This window comes from Macaca thibetana, chromosome 8 (assembly GCF_024542745.1).
Source record: "Macaca thibetana thibetana isolate TM-01 chromosome 8, ASM2454274v1, whole genome shotgun sequence".
Classification (NCBI taxonomy): domain Eukaryota; kingdom Metazoa; phylum Chordata; class Mammalia; order Primates; family Cercopithecidae; genus Macaca; species Macaca thibetana.
The window spans coordinates 65,281,357-65,297,063 of record NC_065585.1 but is presented as its reverse complement, the minus strand read 5'-3'; the positions used below and the strand labels follow the sequence as shown (position 1 = coordinate 65,297,063).

The window sequence follows — 15,707 nt, the reverse complement described above, 5'->3', positions numbered from 1 at the left end:
TTACATTTGTAAGCACTAAGTATTTGGCTTGTGCTTTGCATTCAGCATCCTTTATCTTTTAATCTTCACAATCACCTTAGAAAGAAGGTACCCTTTTTACTTCCATCTTTTAAATGAGGAAACAAAAGCATAAAGAAGTTAATTAACTTACCTAGTGTCAAACAGCTATTAAGAGGGGCTTACTATTTGGATGCAAATATAGGCAGTTCTAATTCCAGAGCCTCTAACCTAAGCCATTTAAAACACTATCACCTTATCAAATAAGCTGTTTTTATTTGCCCATGTTATCTTATAATCCTTATCCATAGGCTTACATATTTTTTATAAAATTGTATTTAAAATTTAACTATAATCTTGGATGCCATCAGGAAAATGAAAAACATTTTTACATTTGTGAAGGAAAAAGCCCACATCATTTTCAATATACTTATTGAGTTAGTTTTATCTAGACTATCTATTAGCAGCTAAGGATCTGAGGTCAAGTCCTGACAGTCTGGCATTTTACTTGGCCACAGCCTCTACATGCACTAACCAGGCTGCTAAAAGAACATTAATGGGGACATAACCTGCTGGCTTGGTTGCCACAACTTTAAAAAGATATTAATAAATTAGAGAGCACTTAGAGGTTAGGAAATAATACGGTGGTAAAGATCTAGAAACAGTGTCATTCTGGGGCACTTGAAGATGTTTAGCCTGGGGGAACAACTTGAAATGGAACATAACTGTTTTCAAATACTTGAAAACTGGTGCTGCACCACAGAGAACGGCCTAATCATGGGTAGCTTCACACCTCAAACAAGGATCAGTGGGCTAAAACCAGAGAGATGGAGTTTGGTACTCAAAGAATGCTCATCTGAAATTGAGGACTGACCAACGAGGTTCTTTTAAAAATCATTATATTTTACTAAATTGTGAGTTCTGTAATTATAAATGTCCTAGCAGGTGCTAGTTATCATCTTTTCTATTATAAATTATACTATTTTATATTACAATTTCTATTATGCAGGCTTAAAACATAAGAGTCTGATAATCTGCTTATCTTTAATACATAAGCCACTGATAGAAAAAAAATGGCTAACCATTCTTCACTTCTTTTTCTTAATTGACAAATAAAAATTGTATATATTTGTGGTATATGGCATATTTGGAATTATGTATATATACATTAGAGAATGGCTAAGTCAAGCAAATTCATGTATGAATTACCTTACACACCTATCATTTATTTGCGATGAGAACAAAAAAATCTACTCTTTCAGTGATTTTCAAGAATACAGTACATTGTTATTAACAATAGTTAGCAGGTTGTACAATAAATCTCTTGTGGCCAGGCGCAGTGGCTCATGCCTGTAATCCCAGCACTTTGGGAGGCCAAGGCAGGCAGATCACGAGGTCAGGTGTTCAAGACCAGCCTGATCAACATGGTGAAACCCTATCTCTACCAAAAATACAAAAATTAGCCGGGCGTGTTGGTGAGCGCCTGTAATCCCAGCTACTCAAGAGGCTTAGGCAGGAGAATTGCTTGAACCTGGGAGGCGGAGGTTGCAGTGAGCCGAGATAGCACCACTGCACTCCAGTCTGGCAACAGAATGAGACTCTGTCTCAAAAAAAAAAAAAAAAAAGAAGAAGAAAAAAAAGTATCTTGCATTTGTTCTTCCTGTTTAACTGAAATTATGTATTCTTTGACCAACATCTTCCCAATCTCCACCCCTATCCCCTGGTAACCACAATCCTACTCTGCTTCTCTGAGTTCAATTTTATGAACAGTCCACATGTAAGTGAGATCATATGGGATTCATCTTTCTGTGCCTAGCTTATTTCACCTAGCATAGTGTTCTCCAGGTTCACCCATGTTATCAAAAATGACAGGATTTCCCCCAACTTTTTAAAGGCTGAATAGTATTCCATGTGTATGTGTACAAATTAGATTAGTCAATGTTGCCCCTCCCTCCTCCACCACAGTGGCTCTTTCCCTGGCTCCTAGCTCCAGCCGAGGTACACTAGAGGAGGATATTCTAAGCAGCAACAACACAGGAGCAAAGACATTACAATGGGGTGTTGGCTTATTGCCCCCGTTAGACTGTAAGCATCTTGAAGACAAGGACCCCATCACAGAGTGATGCTGTCATCCCTGGAGTGGACACTGTGCATGATTGATGACTGGAAGCAATGAATATACAGAAGGGCAAGACAGAAATCAGCAGGATGCTTTGCATATCAGCAGTGACTTTGCCAAATATGCCCAACTGTTCAGGGAGTTATATTGGTTCTAACGTAGCTCCTGTGATTCCTAAGCACAGGAATGGTGATAATACATATAATGGTGTATGCATATATATTCATATCTATATAATGATATCTCATTATATGTGAGAACTGGAGGACTCCGTTATTTTTCTCGTCTAACCAAAAAGTGCCTACAGCTATGATAATTTCCAAAAAAAATAAATCTGTGCTGCTTGATTTTCATGCAAAGCTCATATTTATTCAGAAGGGAAATAAAGCTTAATTTAAAATCAATTTAGGCTAGGTTTTTCTAAGTATGCTTACCATTATTCAACTCCCTATAGGTATTGTCAAATTTCCCAATATTGTAAATATTCTGTTAAAATATATCCATAGTTATGCTAAAGACAGAGAGGTCTTATATGTTCTAAACAACACAGAGTAAATGCTCATAAACAGCATTTTATTCCTATCTCCCAGAATAACAACACTACTTCCAATTGCTAGAATCTCAATTATTAAAATAAACCCATGCTGCAAGCTTTATATGCTTAACATTTCTCAAATGTTCATTTTTCAGATATGGAAGTGAAGCAAATCAACAAACGTGCCTCTGGCCAGGCTTTTGAGCTGATCTTGAAGCCACCATCTCCTATCTCAGAAGCCCCACGAACTTTAGCTTCTCCAAAGAAGAAAGACCTGTCTCTGGAGGAGATCCAGAAGAAACTGGAGGCTGCAGAGGAAAGAAGAAAGGTAACTTTTTCCATAGGTTTTCCTTCACTCTCTCCCTCCCCTGCTCCTCCCTCTCACACATGCGGGCACACACATACAGAGAACAATGACAGCTGAACCTGCGCCATCCCAACATGTATAGGTTTTCAGTAAACACAGAGCCAGGCTAGTTGGGGTAAAAACTGTAGATAATATGCTAATTTTAGGCTAGCCAAACCAGAGCTCTCAGAAACCCAAAGAGCTTCAGTGCCCTAGTGCCCCTTCCCCTATACTGAATCCCCTTATTATAAAAGCCTCCCTTCCCTAGTCCATCAGGCAGACGCACTGTAGAGAAAACACAGCCCTGTCAAACTCCAGTGGTGGGGAGGGGAAGGAGTGCTGCTTCCTCCCTCTCAGGATCTGTGTCACCCCCTGTGTCAGGCGTGGTTTTCCTTGGAATTACAAATTACCAGATCTTCCCTCCAAGATCTTTCCTGCCCGGATGCTGTTCTCTTGTTCTCTTGGCCACAGGGTAAGGGCCAAGAGCTTGCCCCTTTCCTCCTCAGAGTCCCACTGCCCGCCCTGGAAGTTGGTCCTTCCAAGATCAGGACCTTCTCTGAGAGCTTTGAATATGTTCTTTATCTTTTTCTAAGCCTTGATGATTTTTTTTTCTCTTTTTGCCATTGGTCCCTGCTTGTATTAAAGAGCTTTCCTTTTGCCAAATTTTTAATTTTCCATAATCACATGGCTAAGAAGAGCCAAGGGTATTAATATTTGAGAACATTCAGGTATCCTAGGGACTCTGTACACAGACAGAAGTTGTCTGAATGTGCCTGTTCCAACCATGTGGTTATGGTAGTTAATCCCATCAAGGTACTCTTGATCATCCAAAAATGGAATTATTTTAGGTAATTAATCTCCTACGTTGTATTTCCCATTACTTTTTATGATACAATTTTAGAATCAGGTAATCACTAAGAACATGTTCCCTGCTTTTATGATGTTGTTTTTTTGATGTTTTCTGTAATTTTATATACATTTTATATACTATGCATCTGTATAGTTTTCTGTAATAGAACACTATGCTAGGTGAAATAAGCTAGGCACAGAAAGACGAATCCCATATGATCTCTCTTACATGTGGACTGTTCACAAAATTGAACTCAGAGAAGCAGAGTAGGATTGTGGTTACCAGGGGTTAGGGGTGGAGACTGGGAAGATGTTGGTCAAAGAATACATAATTTCAGTTAAATAGGAAGAACAGTTAAATAGGAAGTTTTATGATGTTGTCTGTAAAAAGTCAGCCAACACTTTGGACACTTCTATGTTGGATAATTATAAAGAGAATGAAGATAGTCCTTCTCCTAAAGATTGAATTCTCCAAGAGAGAATGCAGGGCAAACACAGATGTGCTGTGTATAGTATATGTGCATATATACACAGATATATGTACACAAATATGTGTATTATCAAATAATAAAGCTCAAACGTTAGAAATCCTTAGATTAAATTTTCTAAACAAGAAAACACTAATATTTGTAGTTGAAAAAAAATCCTCCTATGATGTGTAACATGCTGATCTCAATTTTCACCTAAGAGTGATGTTCTCCAAATGTCTGATGAGTATTTCATATATATATATATATAAAATTACAATGATAATTGGTATATAGAGATATCTATATTATAGATATATTATATATAGCTATCTCTATATATTAGAGATACCAATTATAGATATAGATATAACAATGGTAACTGGTATATATGTGATGTGTATATGTGTATATGTATACTGTAATTATATATTAATATTGTATACATATACCATAATTATATATTAATATTGGTGTGTGTATGTGTGCATGTGTATATATATATAAAATACTAGTTATCATTGTTCTAGATTTAAAAAGCAGGAACCTGAGCTACTAACTCAACTCTATATATACAGGAAGTAGTTGCTTTAAAACATATCAGTTTTTTGTTGTTATTTATAGTTTATTCTCATAGTAAAGCTAAAATAAATTATTCAAAGTTATCAAAACTTTGCTGACAACAGATATAAGCAATGCCTAAAACAGTGGAGAGCATGTTGCACCCAAAGTAGTTTAAGTTCTGACCCAAGCACTGGCATCTTATAGGCAATAGGTAGAGATATGAGTCATAGGTTGACATATATTGAGATGCTGTGCCTTGATTAGAATACAGAGCCAGTGACTGAGGTAAAATTAAAACTCAAACCAAAATTCAACATCCTGATTTAGGATGTTGCTGGTGTTTCTAGGTAATATACTTAATTTGAAAGAAATAATTGAGGATAAAAAAAGAACTGGGATCATCAAAATTAACTAGGTGTTCTTATAAAAGTCCCTGAGGTTACTAATTAATGAATCTGATAAAGCTCCTGCACCCTGACAGCAAGAAATTATCAATGATTATACATTTAAATAATTGAATTGAACTAGAAACCGGCCACATGGTTAAAAGACATTTACAAATGTAATCATCCAGTGTTATGATGCCCAGAAAAAAAGTATTCCTTGGAACACTTTAAAAGCCATATTCCATCACCTTTCCAGTTATTTGTTAAAAATTTTGTAATGCAAAAATCCCCATACAGATTATGTCCTAGTGGTCAAGTTTTATTTTTATCTTTTTATTTTTTGTTGTTAATGGTAGAGTTTTAATTAAAAGAAAATACAACTAATTAGCAGAAAGTGCCAACTTTAAAAAATCACTAATTGATTTTACTCTTTTGGGTTATACTGACTTAATTAGCACTAATTTAAAGAACTATTAATTCTCTTTCAAGAGTCTTTAGCAAGTGCATATATCTCCGTAATTATGTTAGTAAGGACATGCCTATAACCAAAACCCAACTCAACTAGTTAAAACAAAAAGCAAATATGGAACCAAAAAGTCTAGGAGTGGCAACAGCATTAGGAACAGCTGGATCCAGGGATCACAGTATTATCAGAAAATTTTCTTTTAATGCCTGTCATCTCTTCCTGCATTTAATTGGTTTCATTACCAAGAAAGTTAAATTTCAATAGTCAGTTCCAAATTATTATTATTATTATTTTTTTTTTTTTTCTGAGACGGAGTCTGGCTCTGTCGCCCCGGCTGGAGTGCAGTGGCTGGATCTCAGCTCACTGCAAGCTCCGCCCCCCGGGTTTACGCCATTCTCCTGCCTCAGCCTCCCGAGTAGCTGGGACTACAGACGCCCGCCGCCTCGCCCGGCTAGTTTTTTGTATTTTTTAATAGAGACGGGGTTTCACCGTGTTCGCCAGGATGGTCTCGATCTCCTGACCTCGTGATCCACCCGTCTCGGCCTCCCAAAGTGCTGGGATTACAGGCTTGAGCCACCGCGCCCGGCCCCAAATTCTTTTTCTCGCAACTTAGTGACTCTGGCAGAAACAGAACTTCTTTTTCCCAATATTTAACGAAAGTCCTGAAATTGAGTTTCAATGGCCTGACCTGGATCACATGTCCAACCTAGAATCAATCATTGTGGCCAAGAGGATGTAGTAGTTTGATTTGCTAGCCTGAATCACATGCCCACCACTGACCTGCAAAGGAGTTTAACTAAGATCTCTGGGGTAAGAATTGTGGAGGGTAGTTCCCCAGAAGAAAATCGAGGTGTTCTCCCAAGAGGAAGGGGTAATGGATCTTAAGTAAACAAAACTATAGATGTCTACATTTTCTATCTATAAATGTTTAGTGTTCCTATAACAAGTAGAATAATTATTTAGTTCATACTCTATTCAATTTGCAGCACTCTTCTGTTGCCCTGCTACAGTTATTTTCTTATAGATGGAATGAAAACTATCAATCTAGGCAGCTCTGTGAAACAGTACTGTTCAAGGAATATAATGTGAGCCAGGCCGGGTGTGGTGGCTCATGGCTATAATCCCAGCACTTTGGGACGCCGAGGCAGGTGGATCATCTGAGGTCAGGAGTTGAAGACCAACCTGGCCAAAATGGCGAAACCCCACCTGTACTAAAAATACAAAAATTCACTGAGCATGGTGGCGGGGACCTGTAATCCCAGCTACTGGGGAGGCTGAGGCAGAAGAATTGCTTGAACCCAGGAGGTGGAGGTTGCAGTGAGCAGAGATGGTGCCATTGCACTCCAGCCTGGATGACAGAGCAAGACTGCATCTCAAAAAAAAAGGAAAGAAAGAAATATAATGTAAGCCATATGTGTATTTTTAAATTTTCTGCAAGCCACATTTTTAAAATAAATGTGAAATGAATTTTAATAAAATCTTCTTCACCCAATATATTCAAAACATTATTTCAATATGCATATAATCAATATAGAAGTATTAATGAGCTGTTTCACATTCTTTTATCATACTAAGTATTTGAAACCCAGTGTGTATTTTACATTTACAACTCTTTTCAGTTCATGTTAGATATATTCCCAGTGTCTAGTAGCCAAAGGCAGCCAGTAGCAGATACAGATATTAAAACAGAAAACATCTAGGGAATAATGGGGAAACTTTAGGCCTAAGTTTTTAAAATAAATACCAGATAATTATTCAGATTCAACTTTACTTTTACATATATATGTATTCTTTAAAAATTACATTGATATGGGAACTCGGAAAGTTCAAAATACATTTCCATTCTATGGCTTTAATCTTTACATCGTCAGAGCTAATGCAAGTGTGAAGTTTAGGATGCACTGTAAGTAATAGGATCTTCTAAATCTCATGCCCTCTTGTTCAGCTACCTACTCTATTTCTATTTCAGTTCCTCACCGTGGGGAGGGGATTTCTCTGAACCTGGGTTTCATCTCTTACTCTCTTTCATGGTAACCAGGTTTCCCTTTGTAGCACCTAGCACAATTAGTAAGTAATTAGTATTTATTGGCATATTAGTATTTATATGCATACGTATTTGTTTAACCCTATGTCTCCCACTAGATTATAAATTCCATGAAGATAGAACTTGTCTTTTGTTTAATAGTGCTTGGCAATAGTTAGTACTACAAAAAATATTTTTCTTTCTTATTCAACTCCTGTTAGCCATTGCCTGAGTTACTACAAATGTTTTTAAGTGAATAAATAAATAATAACTTACAGGGCCAAATGTGAAAGTGGCAATATATAGCTTGTTTTGATTTTTTATTCCATCCTCCCATCCTAAAACAATTACAGGCACTAAGTTTCCAAATGACATCTGAAACAGTACTAAGGAATTCCTAGTCTGGGCAAAATCACTCAGTCAACAAATATTTATCAAGCACTTACTATTTGGTAGGCCCCGTTCTAGGCACAGGGGATACTCATCAACCTTACATTCGAGTGGGGGAGAAAGAGCTAATAAATACATACGCAGCATATTAGATGACACAAAATTAGCAGGACAAAGAGAACTGGGGGTGTGGGGGTGAAAGAAGCTATAATATATAATTATTACTATATATAATAATATAATTATTGGATAGTCAGAAAAAACCTCTTGAGTAAGAGAACATTTGAAAAGAAGCACAAAGGTAGCAAGGGAGTAAGGCAGGCAGCTCTTCTCTGGGACCTGAACATTCAAAGTAATGAGAGTAGCAGGTACGAAGGCCCTGAGATAGCAATGTACAAGGTGCGTTTGAGAAATAGCACACAGGCCAGCGTGGCTGAAGCTCAGACAGCAGGGGGAGAGTAGTAGCAACTGAAGTCAGAGGTAGCAATTAAGGACTTTGACTTCGCATGAAATGGGAGATTATTAAGGATAATAAAACGATTTCACTACTTTATGTGAGTCGCAGCATCTTTTTAAAGAAGTATCTGTTTTTTAAAAGGGGGAGATGACTAGAAAAATAAATAGTATTAGATAAATAGAGAAAACACGAAAACGTTCTAGATTAAGACAGTGATTCCAGAACTAAGGATCCACAGAGGCAAGAATGCAGAAAGTGTGTGTTTCAGAGAAGTGGGTAGACCAGTGGTTTGGACTAGTGGATTTGGCTAGGGAGTTTGAGAGTAGTGAGGTGAGATTAGGGAGGGCTATGAATGCCAGGTGAGTGCGCAAATTCCATTATATAAGCAGTAAGGAGTCACTACAGACTTTCCAAAAATACATACACGTTCCACCTGGCCCACAGGTTAGCAACATTCCATTGCCCTGGACCTATTTCCTTTCCTATAAGTTACAGGTTTCTGAAGATTCTACCTAGCGAACATATTACTTTTAAACAAGTATTAATAAATTATCTTACCATGATTATAATCAAAGGAATCTGTAATTGCTAATTATTTCTGATTAAAAGATAAAAAGTTTTGCACTGAATTGACATAATTCTAACTCAAAGTAAATATACAGATAGACATGGATATAGATGTGAAGTGTGATTTCTGTTAGGGCGTTTTAAACACAAAAAGCCTTATGAGTTCTCCTCCCTCCCCCTACCCTTAATGCCTTGAAGGCCTCTTCCTGGGACTTCAGGGATCCCTTCAGGGAACTAATGACCTAGGCTGTGTTTGGGGGGCTTTCTGGATTTATAGCTGGAAGGGTGCCACAGAGGTGTCTCTACTTGGGCTCAGATTCACTTTGTGTTCAATGTTTTGGCAATTTCCTCACCTCCCCACTCCATCTGTTGACATTACTGCAGCACTGACCATCTGGTTACTAGGTTGGAGGATACTCCCTCAGGCTTCTTTGAGGCAGAATTAATGCTCCAGTGATTAGCTAGTAGAAGAAGCTTGTCATAAAATGAATAAGCCCTTTCCCTGCTTTTTCTCCATTCTTTGGTTATCGCTGGTAGTCGGTGATAATCACTTCTGTGAGTCTGTATCAATCTCATCTGGGCAGCTTGAAGCTCATCTCCTGAAATCAAAGTTTCCATAATGCAACTGACCCACAAGGGTGAAATGACATGAACACTTTAACCATCCATTTATCATTTATTCATTCATTCAACCAACATGTATTTGGCAAGAGGCAGCAGAGCTAGCCTAACTATACATCCCAGTTGGCCCAGGACAACTCCAGCTAACTCTTGTTGTTTTGATACCATTATTAATTATTTCTCTTTTATTCTCATAAGTGTTCCAGTTTGGACAATCAATTACATGGGCATCCTTAGCAGGGCACAGTGTTTAAGAGCATCTTTAAAACATTGTCTTTAAGAACCTGTGGTTAAGAGAATATCTGTGTTCAAATCCTGGTTCCACCACTTACAAGCTGTGTGGCCTCAAGCAAGTGACTTAATCTCCCTATGTCTTCTTTCATCAATCTGTAACATGAGACTAGTAATAGAACTTATGTCATGTAGTTAGTGTGAGAATTGGAAGGTTACTCTACATAAAGACATATAACCGGCATGGTAAAAGGGTTAACAATTACTATGTGAAGATGCATCCAGTTTCTGACCTCACAGAGATTACCTAGCAAACTAATGACTTTATAAAGAAAAGAAGTTTCTCATTAACAGAGACTGAAATGCTACCATACAATACATTCCTTTTTTTTTTTTTTTTTTTTTTTTTTTTTTTTTTTTTGAGACAGAATCTAGCTCTGTTGCTCAGGCTGGAGCACAGTGGTGCCACCTTAGCTAATTGCAACCTCCACCTCCCAGGTTCAAGCAATTCTCCTGCCTCAGTCTCCCAAATAGCTGGGATTATAGGCATCCACCACCACACCCGGCTAATTTTTATATTTTTAGTAGAGACAAGGTTTTGTCATATTGGCCAGACTGGTCTCGAACTCCTGACCTCAGGTAATCCACCCACCTCAGACTTCTGAAGTGCTGGGATTACAGGCATGAGCCAGAGTGCCCAGACAATATTTTTAAATATTATAAAATATTCTTTATCAAATTGCGTAGAAGAAAAGAAAGTTTGATAGGTAATAGATATACAAATAGGTCAGGCCAATTAAAAGTGTCTTGAAAAAATTAATATTGTGAAAACGAAAGGATCTTAATGACATTGATAAAATCTCACCCTAAAAGAGATTAAATTAAAAAGCACCCTACTCGAACCAGTCCAGCGAGATTTCATTAGCATGCTCTCATTACTGGCATAATCAGCTTCAAAGTCACTAAGCCTCTGAAAGGAAGATGTGTTGCTTATTCTTAATAAAATGGCATAAAAGTGGATCATTAGTCACCAAACATGATAGACTTACCTTTTCCATTTGTTGGTATCTCACATTGTAGATGGCAATTAAAATGGAATCCAGGGAAAGAGGGGGTGGTTTGTATAGCAATGGATTATGAAACAAAGTACTGGATTATTCACAGCTTGACATTCAGGAAACATTCTGCTCCTTACAGAATATGGCACGTGGGCCACAGAGTCTTCCTGTGTGCTACCTTCTCGGTGAAGAAGAGCACCCCCACGTTTCTTTTCCTAGGAGCTAACCACAGTAAACCCATTACACACTTTAGCAGAAGGGCTCATTCTAAAGGACTTTGGATTTTAATCATTTTAAATTTCCTGTTATGCTTCGGGCTCTTCAACACAAAGTGAATATTATACTCTTTGGTTTTACATAATTATATTCAATTGTCATATTTCAACAGGACATTATTTGTGACTTTAGATGGATCGTAATGGTTTTTCATTGTTAGCAGTAAAGTCAATAATTACAGACACACCACCTAACCTACTTGTGTAAAGGCATTTTTGGTACTAGGAGATTCAGTGTCTGATCAACGGTCCTGGATAGCAAGTAATGTATCCCCCAAATAATGAAAAGTGACAAGAAAATAAATATGTTTACTTCAGAAATAAATGGAAAATTAGTGCTATCTAAAATGTAGTCTTAAGTCTCATCTGTGTACATAAAATAAAATGAGTTTTATGTACCAGTTACTCAAATTTATCTTCCACTCCATTTGTACAGTAATTAAACTTTTATACTCAGTAATATAAAAATTGGTAATTGACCTCTTTGCAAAATATTAAAGTGCTCCTAAATGTACAATAAGTCTCCTTCCCTGTCTCATTGTTTTTCCCTTCATGTACCTCTCATGTAATTATTTCAGTGATTGAGTTCAGTGTGAGGAGGTTTATGCCTAGGAAAGGTGCTCACCAGTAATGTGCCTCAGTTCCCATAATAGCAAGATCGAGAAGGTTCCTTAGTCTCCCGAAATGTCACGTTGAACATCTCAGTTCTATATTTTGCCCTGACATTTGCATTATATCAGCTGATCATTGTCTTGCCCTAATTTTCCATTTTAATATTTTAGTGACCTTCTGTGTTAGGTACAGGTTATTTAGAAGTGTTCCTCCAAGGCCAGATACTTTTTCCTTGGACAATTTATTTTTAACAACTTTTAGTGATTCTCTCACTTCACCACCCTCCCTGTCATAGGTCCATGCAATCCCAATTCCTTTCTGCTAATCTGCACTGTCTGCACAGTCAAGATATAAAGTAAGAATGCCTATTTGAACATGTAGTGAGAACTTTACTTCTTTGCCAAAAATGAAGGAAAATGCTGCCACTTTTGTATATCTCATGTTTTTTATTCTACAGCCTCACTCATTTCATGTCATGTTTTAGTGCAGTTTTCTGGACTAACTGCTTATTTTCTCATTGATTAAACTGCCTATTTGCTCATTGGAATCAGAACCAATTTTCTTCCTTGAGGGTCTGACTAGAAGATTAAATTATGTTCATGTGAGAATCAAGTTCTACCTAAGAAATGAGTTAGAGGAGTCATGGGCAGCAATATCTATCTGGATGCTACACTGTGAAAAAGGAAGGGAGGTTATGCCTTTCTGCCCCGATGGGGTAGCAGAGACCTTAGGAACTGAGGTAGATGTCCCCATGGTTATTAGCTCCACTGAATATTTTGTTCAAAAATTGGCTGCCGGACAGGTGTCGTGGTACACGCCTGTAGTCCCAGCTACCCGGGAGGCTGAGGCAAGAGAATCTCTTGAGCCCAGGAATTTGAGGCTATACTAAACTAAGATCACACCACTGCACTCCAACAAAGCAAGACCCTGTCTCTAAATTTTAACAAAATTCAGTGCTTATGAATAGAGACTAATATAGGAAGTTATAAGTATTTCCTCAGGATAGAATGCTTTCCACCATAATTGACTTCACATCCTGTATTTTTGTGTGTGTGGACTTAAGCTTTAAATATTTGAAACACAGACAATGATTAGGTCCTGCAAATGTGTGAGTCGAGATAATAGTGGATATAACATTCCCTTCCAGAGTGTAAGAAAAGGCACCACAGAAGTGAGCAGCCCTGAAGCACAGCTTGGCCCAGTTTGGCAGGTCTCTGTGAGTTAGCAGCAAACTCACGTGACCACACTCTGTAGTGCCTTCTGTTTCTGTTTCACCCCATTAATTGTGCTAAAGAAATGCACTTGACACCTATGCTGTGTAATCTCATTTAGCCCCAATAGCTACAAAAGTACTAACCCCATTAAATTGAGGCATTTCAAACTGAGCCAAACGTTGCACTCCAGTAAATGCAGTAGGCATTGGTTATAATGGGAATTCTCCATTATTCATAATGGGAACTGCAGGAGTTTGTTCATGCAGATCAAATGTGTCCCACCAAGGCAAGAAATATGGAAAAGTGTGTGTTGCTGTATTACCTTGTAATTTCAAAGCCTTCCCGTCTGAATCTTATTTCCATGCTGTTTCCTCTTGACTTTGGTTCTTTCACAAAGGAAAATTAAGAACGCAAATGTAAACATTAAGTTAAAACACAACTGAACAAAGTGCCAAAGTTAATTGGAGCATCTGAAAATGAAACATTTGGCAGTTGCAGTGGCCTCTTGATAATAATGCGCAGTAACTCTCTGTAAGCTGATCCTGTCTAAAGAGCAGCAGGCGCATGGCCCCTGGCCATGAAGTCTATCTCAAAGCGCCAGGGTCAGCAAAGCAGAATACAAACCCAGGCTTTCTGAATACCAGGTTAGGGCTCATGTCACTGTGCCACAGGAGTTTCTGTGGAAAGGCTACTTTTAAAAAGTGGCCATTAAAAATCCAGGTGGATCCTATCTAGGGCAGTAATGGAAACACTGATCTATGAGGAGCAGGAAGGAATTGTTAAACCACTGAGTAGAAATGTTACATTGCGCCTGGCGCGGTGGCTCACGCCTCTAATCCCAGCACTTTGGGAGGTTAATGCGGGTGGATCACGAGGTCAGGAGATCGAGACCATCCTGGCTAACACGGTGAAACCCGGTCTCTACTAAAAATTCAAAAAATCAGCCGGGCCTAGTGGCGGGCGCCTGTAGTCTCAGCTACTAGGGAGGCTGAGCCAGGAGAATGGCGTGAACCCAGGAGGCGGAGCTTGCAGTGAGCCGAGACCACGCCACTGCGCGATTTACACACACACCTCTCTCCCTGTAACAATTCGGTAGTCCTGATAACAGCAAATAAGCAAAGTCTAAGTAGGATGCTTTACCGACAGTCCCACCTAGAGGCAGGAGAGTGAACCAGCTAGAAAATATTTTATTCATACTTCTTCCAGAAAGGCTCCACTGGAGTTTGAACTCAATTTATGTTATACTTTTCTTATTATTTTTGTATTAGTTTTCCTGAAACTAATACAAGGTAAGAAAGTGTTGGTTCCACTAAAAATGTCCTGAAACCTGCCAAGCACAGTGGCTCACACCTATAATCCCAGCACTTTGGGAAGCCAAGGCAGGCAGATCACTTGAGCCAGGAGTTCAAGACTAGCCTGGCCAACATGATGAAACCCCGTCTCTACTAAAAATACAAAAATTAGCAGGACATGGTAGCACACACCTGTAATCCCAGCTACTCAGGAAGCTGAGACATGAGAATCGCTTGAACCTGGGAGACAGAGGTTACAGTGATCAGAGATCACGCCACTGCACTCCTGCCTCGGTGAGAGAGCAAGACTCTATCTAAAATAAAAACAAGGCCGGGCGCGGTGGCTCAAGCCTGTAATCCCAGCACTTTGGGAGGCCGAGACGGGCGGATCACGAGGTCAGGAGATCGAGACCATCCTGGCTAACACAGTGAAACCCCATCTCTACTAAAAATACAAAAACTTAGCTGGGCGAGGTGGCAGGCGCCTGTAGTCCCAGCTACTCGGGAGGCTGAGGCAGGAGAATGGCGTGAACCCGGGAGGCGGAGCTTCCAGTGAGCTGAGATCTGGCCACTGCACTCCAGCCTGGGTGACAGAGCGAGACTCCGTCTCAAAAAAAAATAAAATAAAATAAAATAAAATAAAATAAAATAAAAACAAAAACAAATAAATAATAAACTGTCCTGGAACCATTATGGGGTTAAAGCAAGAGGCAGGGCTGGTTTCCAGGATTTTCTGTCTAATCTCCAGTGAGCCACAGACCTATTCCTGATCAACTTCAGAATAAACACATCAGTAAAGAAATGTAAGGCTGTCCGACCTTACCATTTCTGTAGAATTTTATTTGAAGAGAAGTTTCTCCTTTCTCCAGGCCCCATATTGTTTATACAACAAGACCTTTCCAGTAAATGCCCACAACCACTACCATCAACTAAAATGTTTTCCCATTAATGCTTTCAATGGTAATCAGTATTTAACAGGGCACTTAGGAATATTTTTTGATCAACCATTGTTTAGATATTCCCATTTATAATTACTCTTGTGAAGGATCGCCTCAGGGTATCAGCTGATCCTAAGAAATTATCCAGGAGCCATGAGTGTGTAATAATTGAGTCTTAAACCTGGATAGGTCAGTATTGGGTAGGACTTTTCTTAGCTGCATAATGGGGAGAATAAAAAGAATATGGAAAGAAGTTACATAACACATCCTGGGTCACAAACAGAGGTAAGACTTGAACAC

General features: G+C 38.7%; 1 protein-coding gene across 1 annotated transcript in view; it reads left to right on the top strand.

The window, feature by feature from the left end:
• STMN2 (stathmin 2) overlaps positions 1–15,707 on the top strand; it is a 56,074-nt gene that overhangs the window by 28,239 nt on the left and 12,128 nt on the right. The window contains exon 3 of the mRNA XM_050802247.1: positions 2,807–2,979. Within this exon, the coding sequence (XP_050658204.1) occupies positions 2,807–2,979 (173 nt within the window). The remainder of the gene's footprint in view (positions 1–2,806; positions 2,980–15,707) is intronic.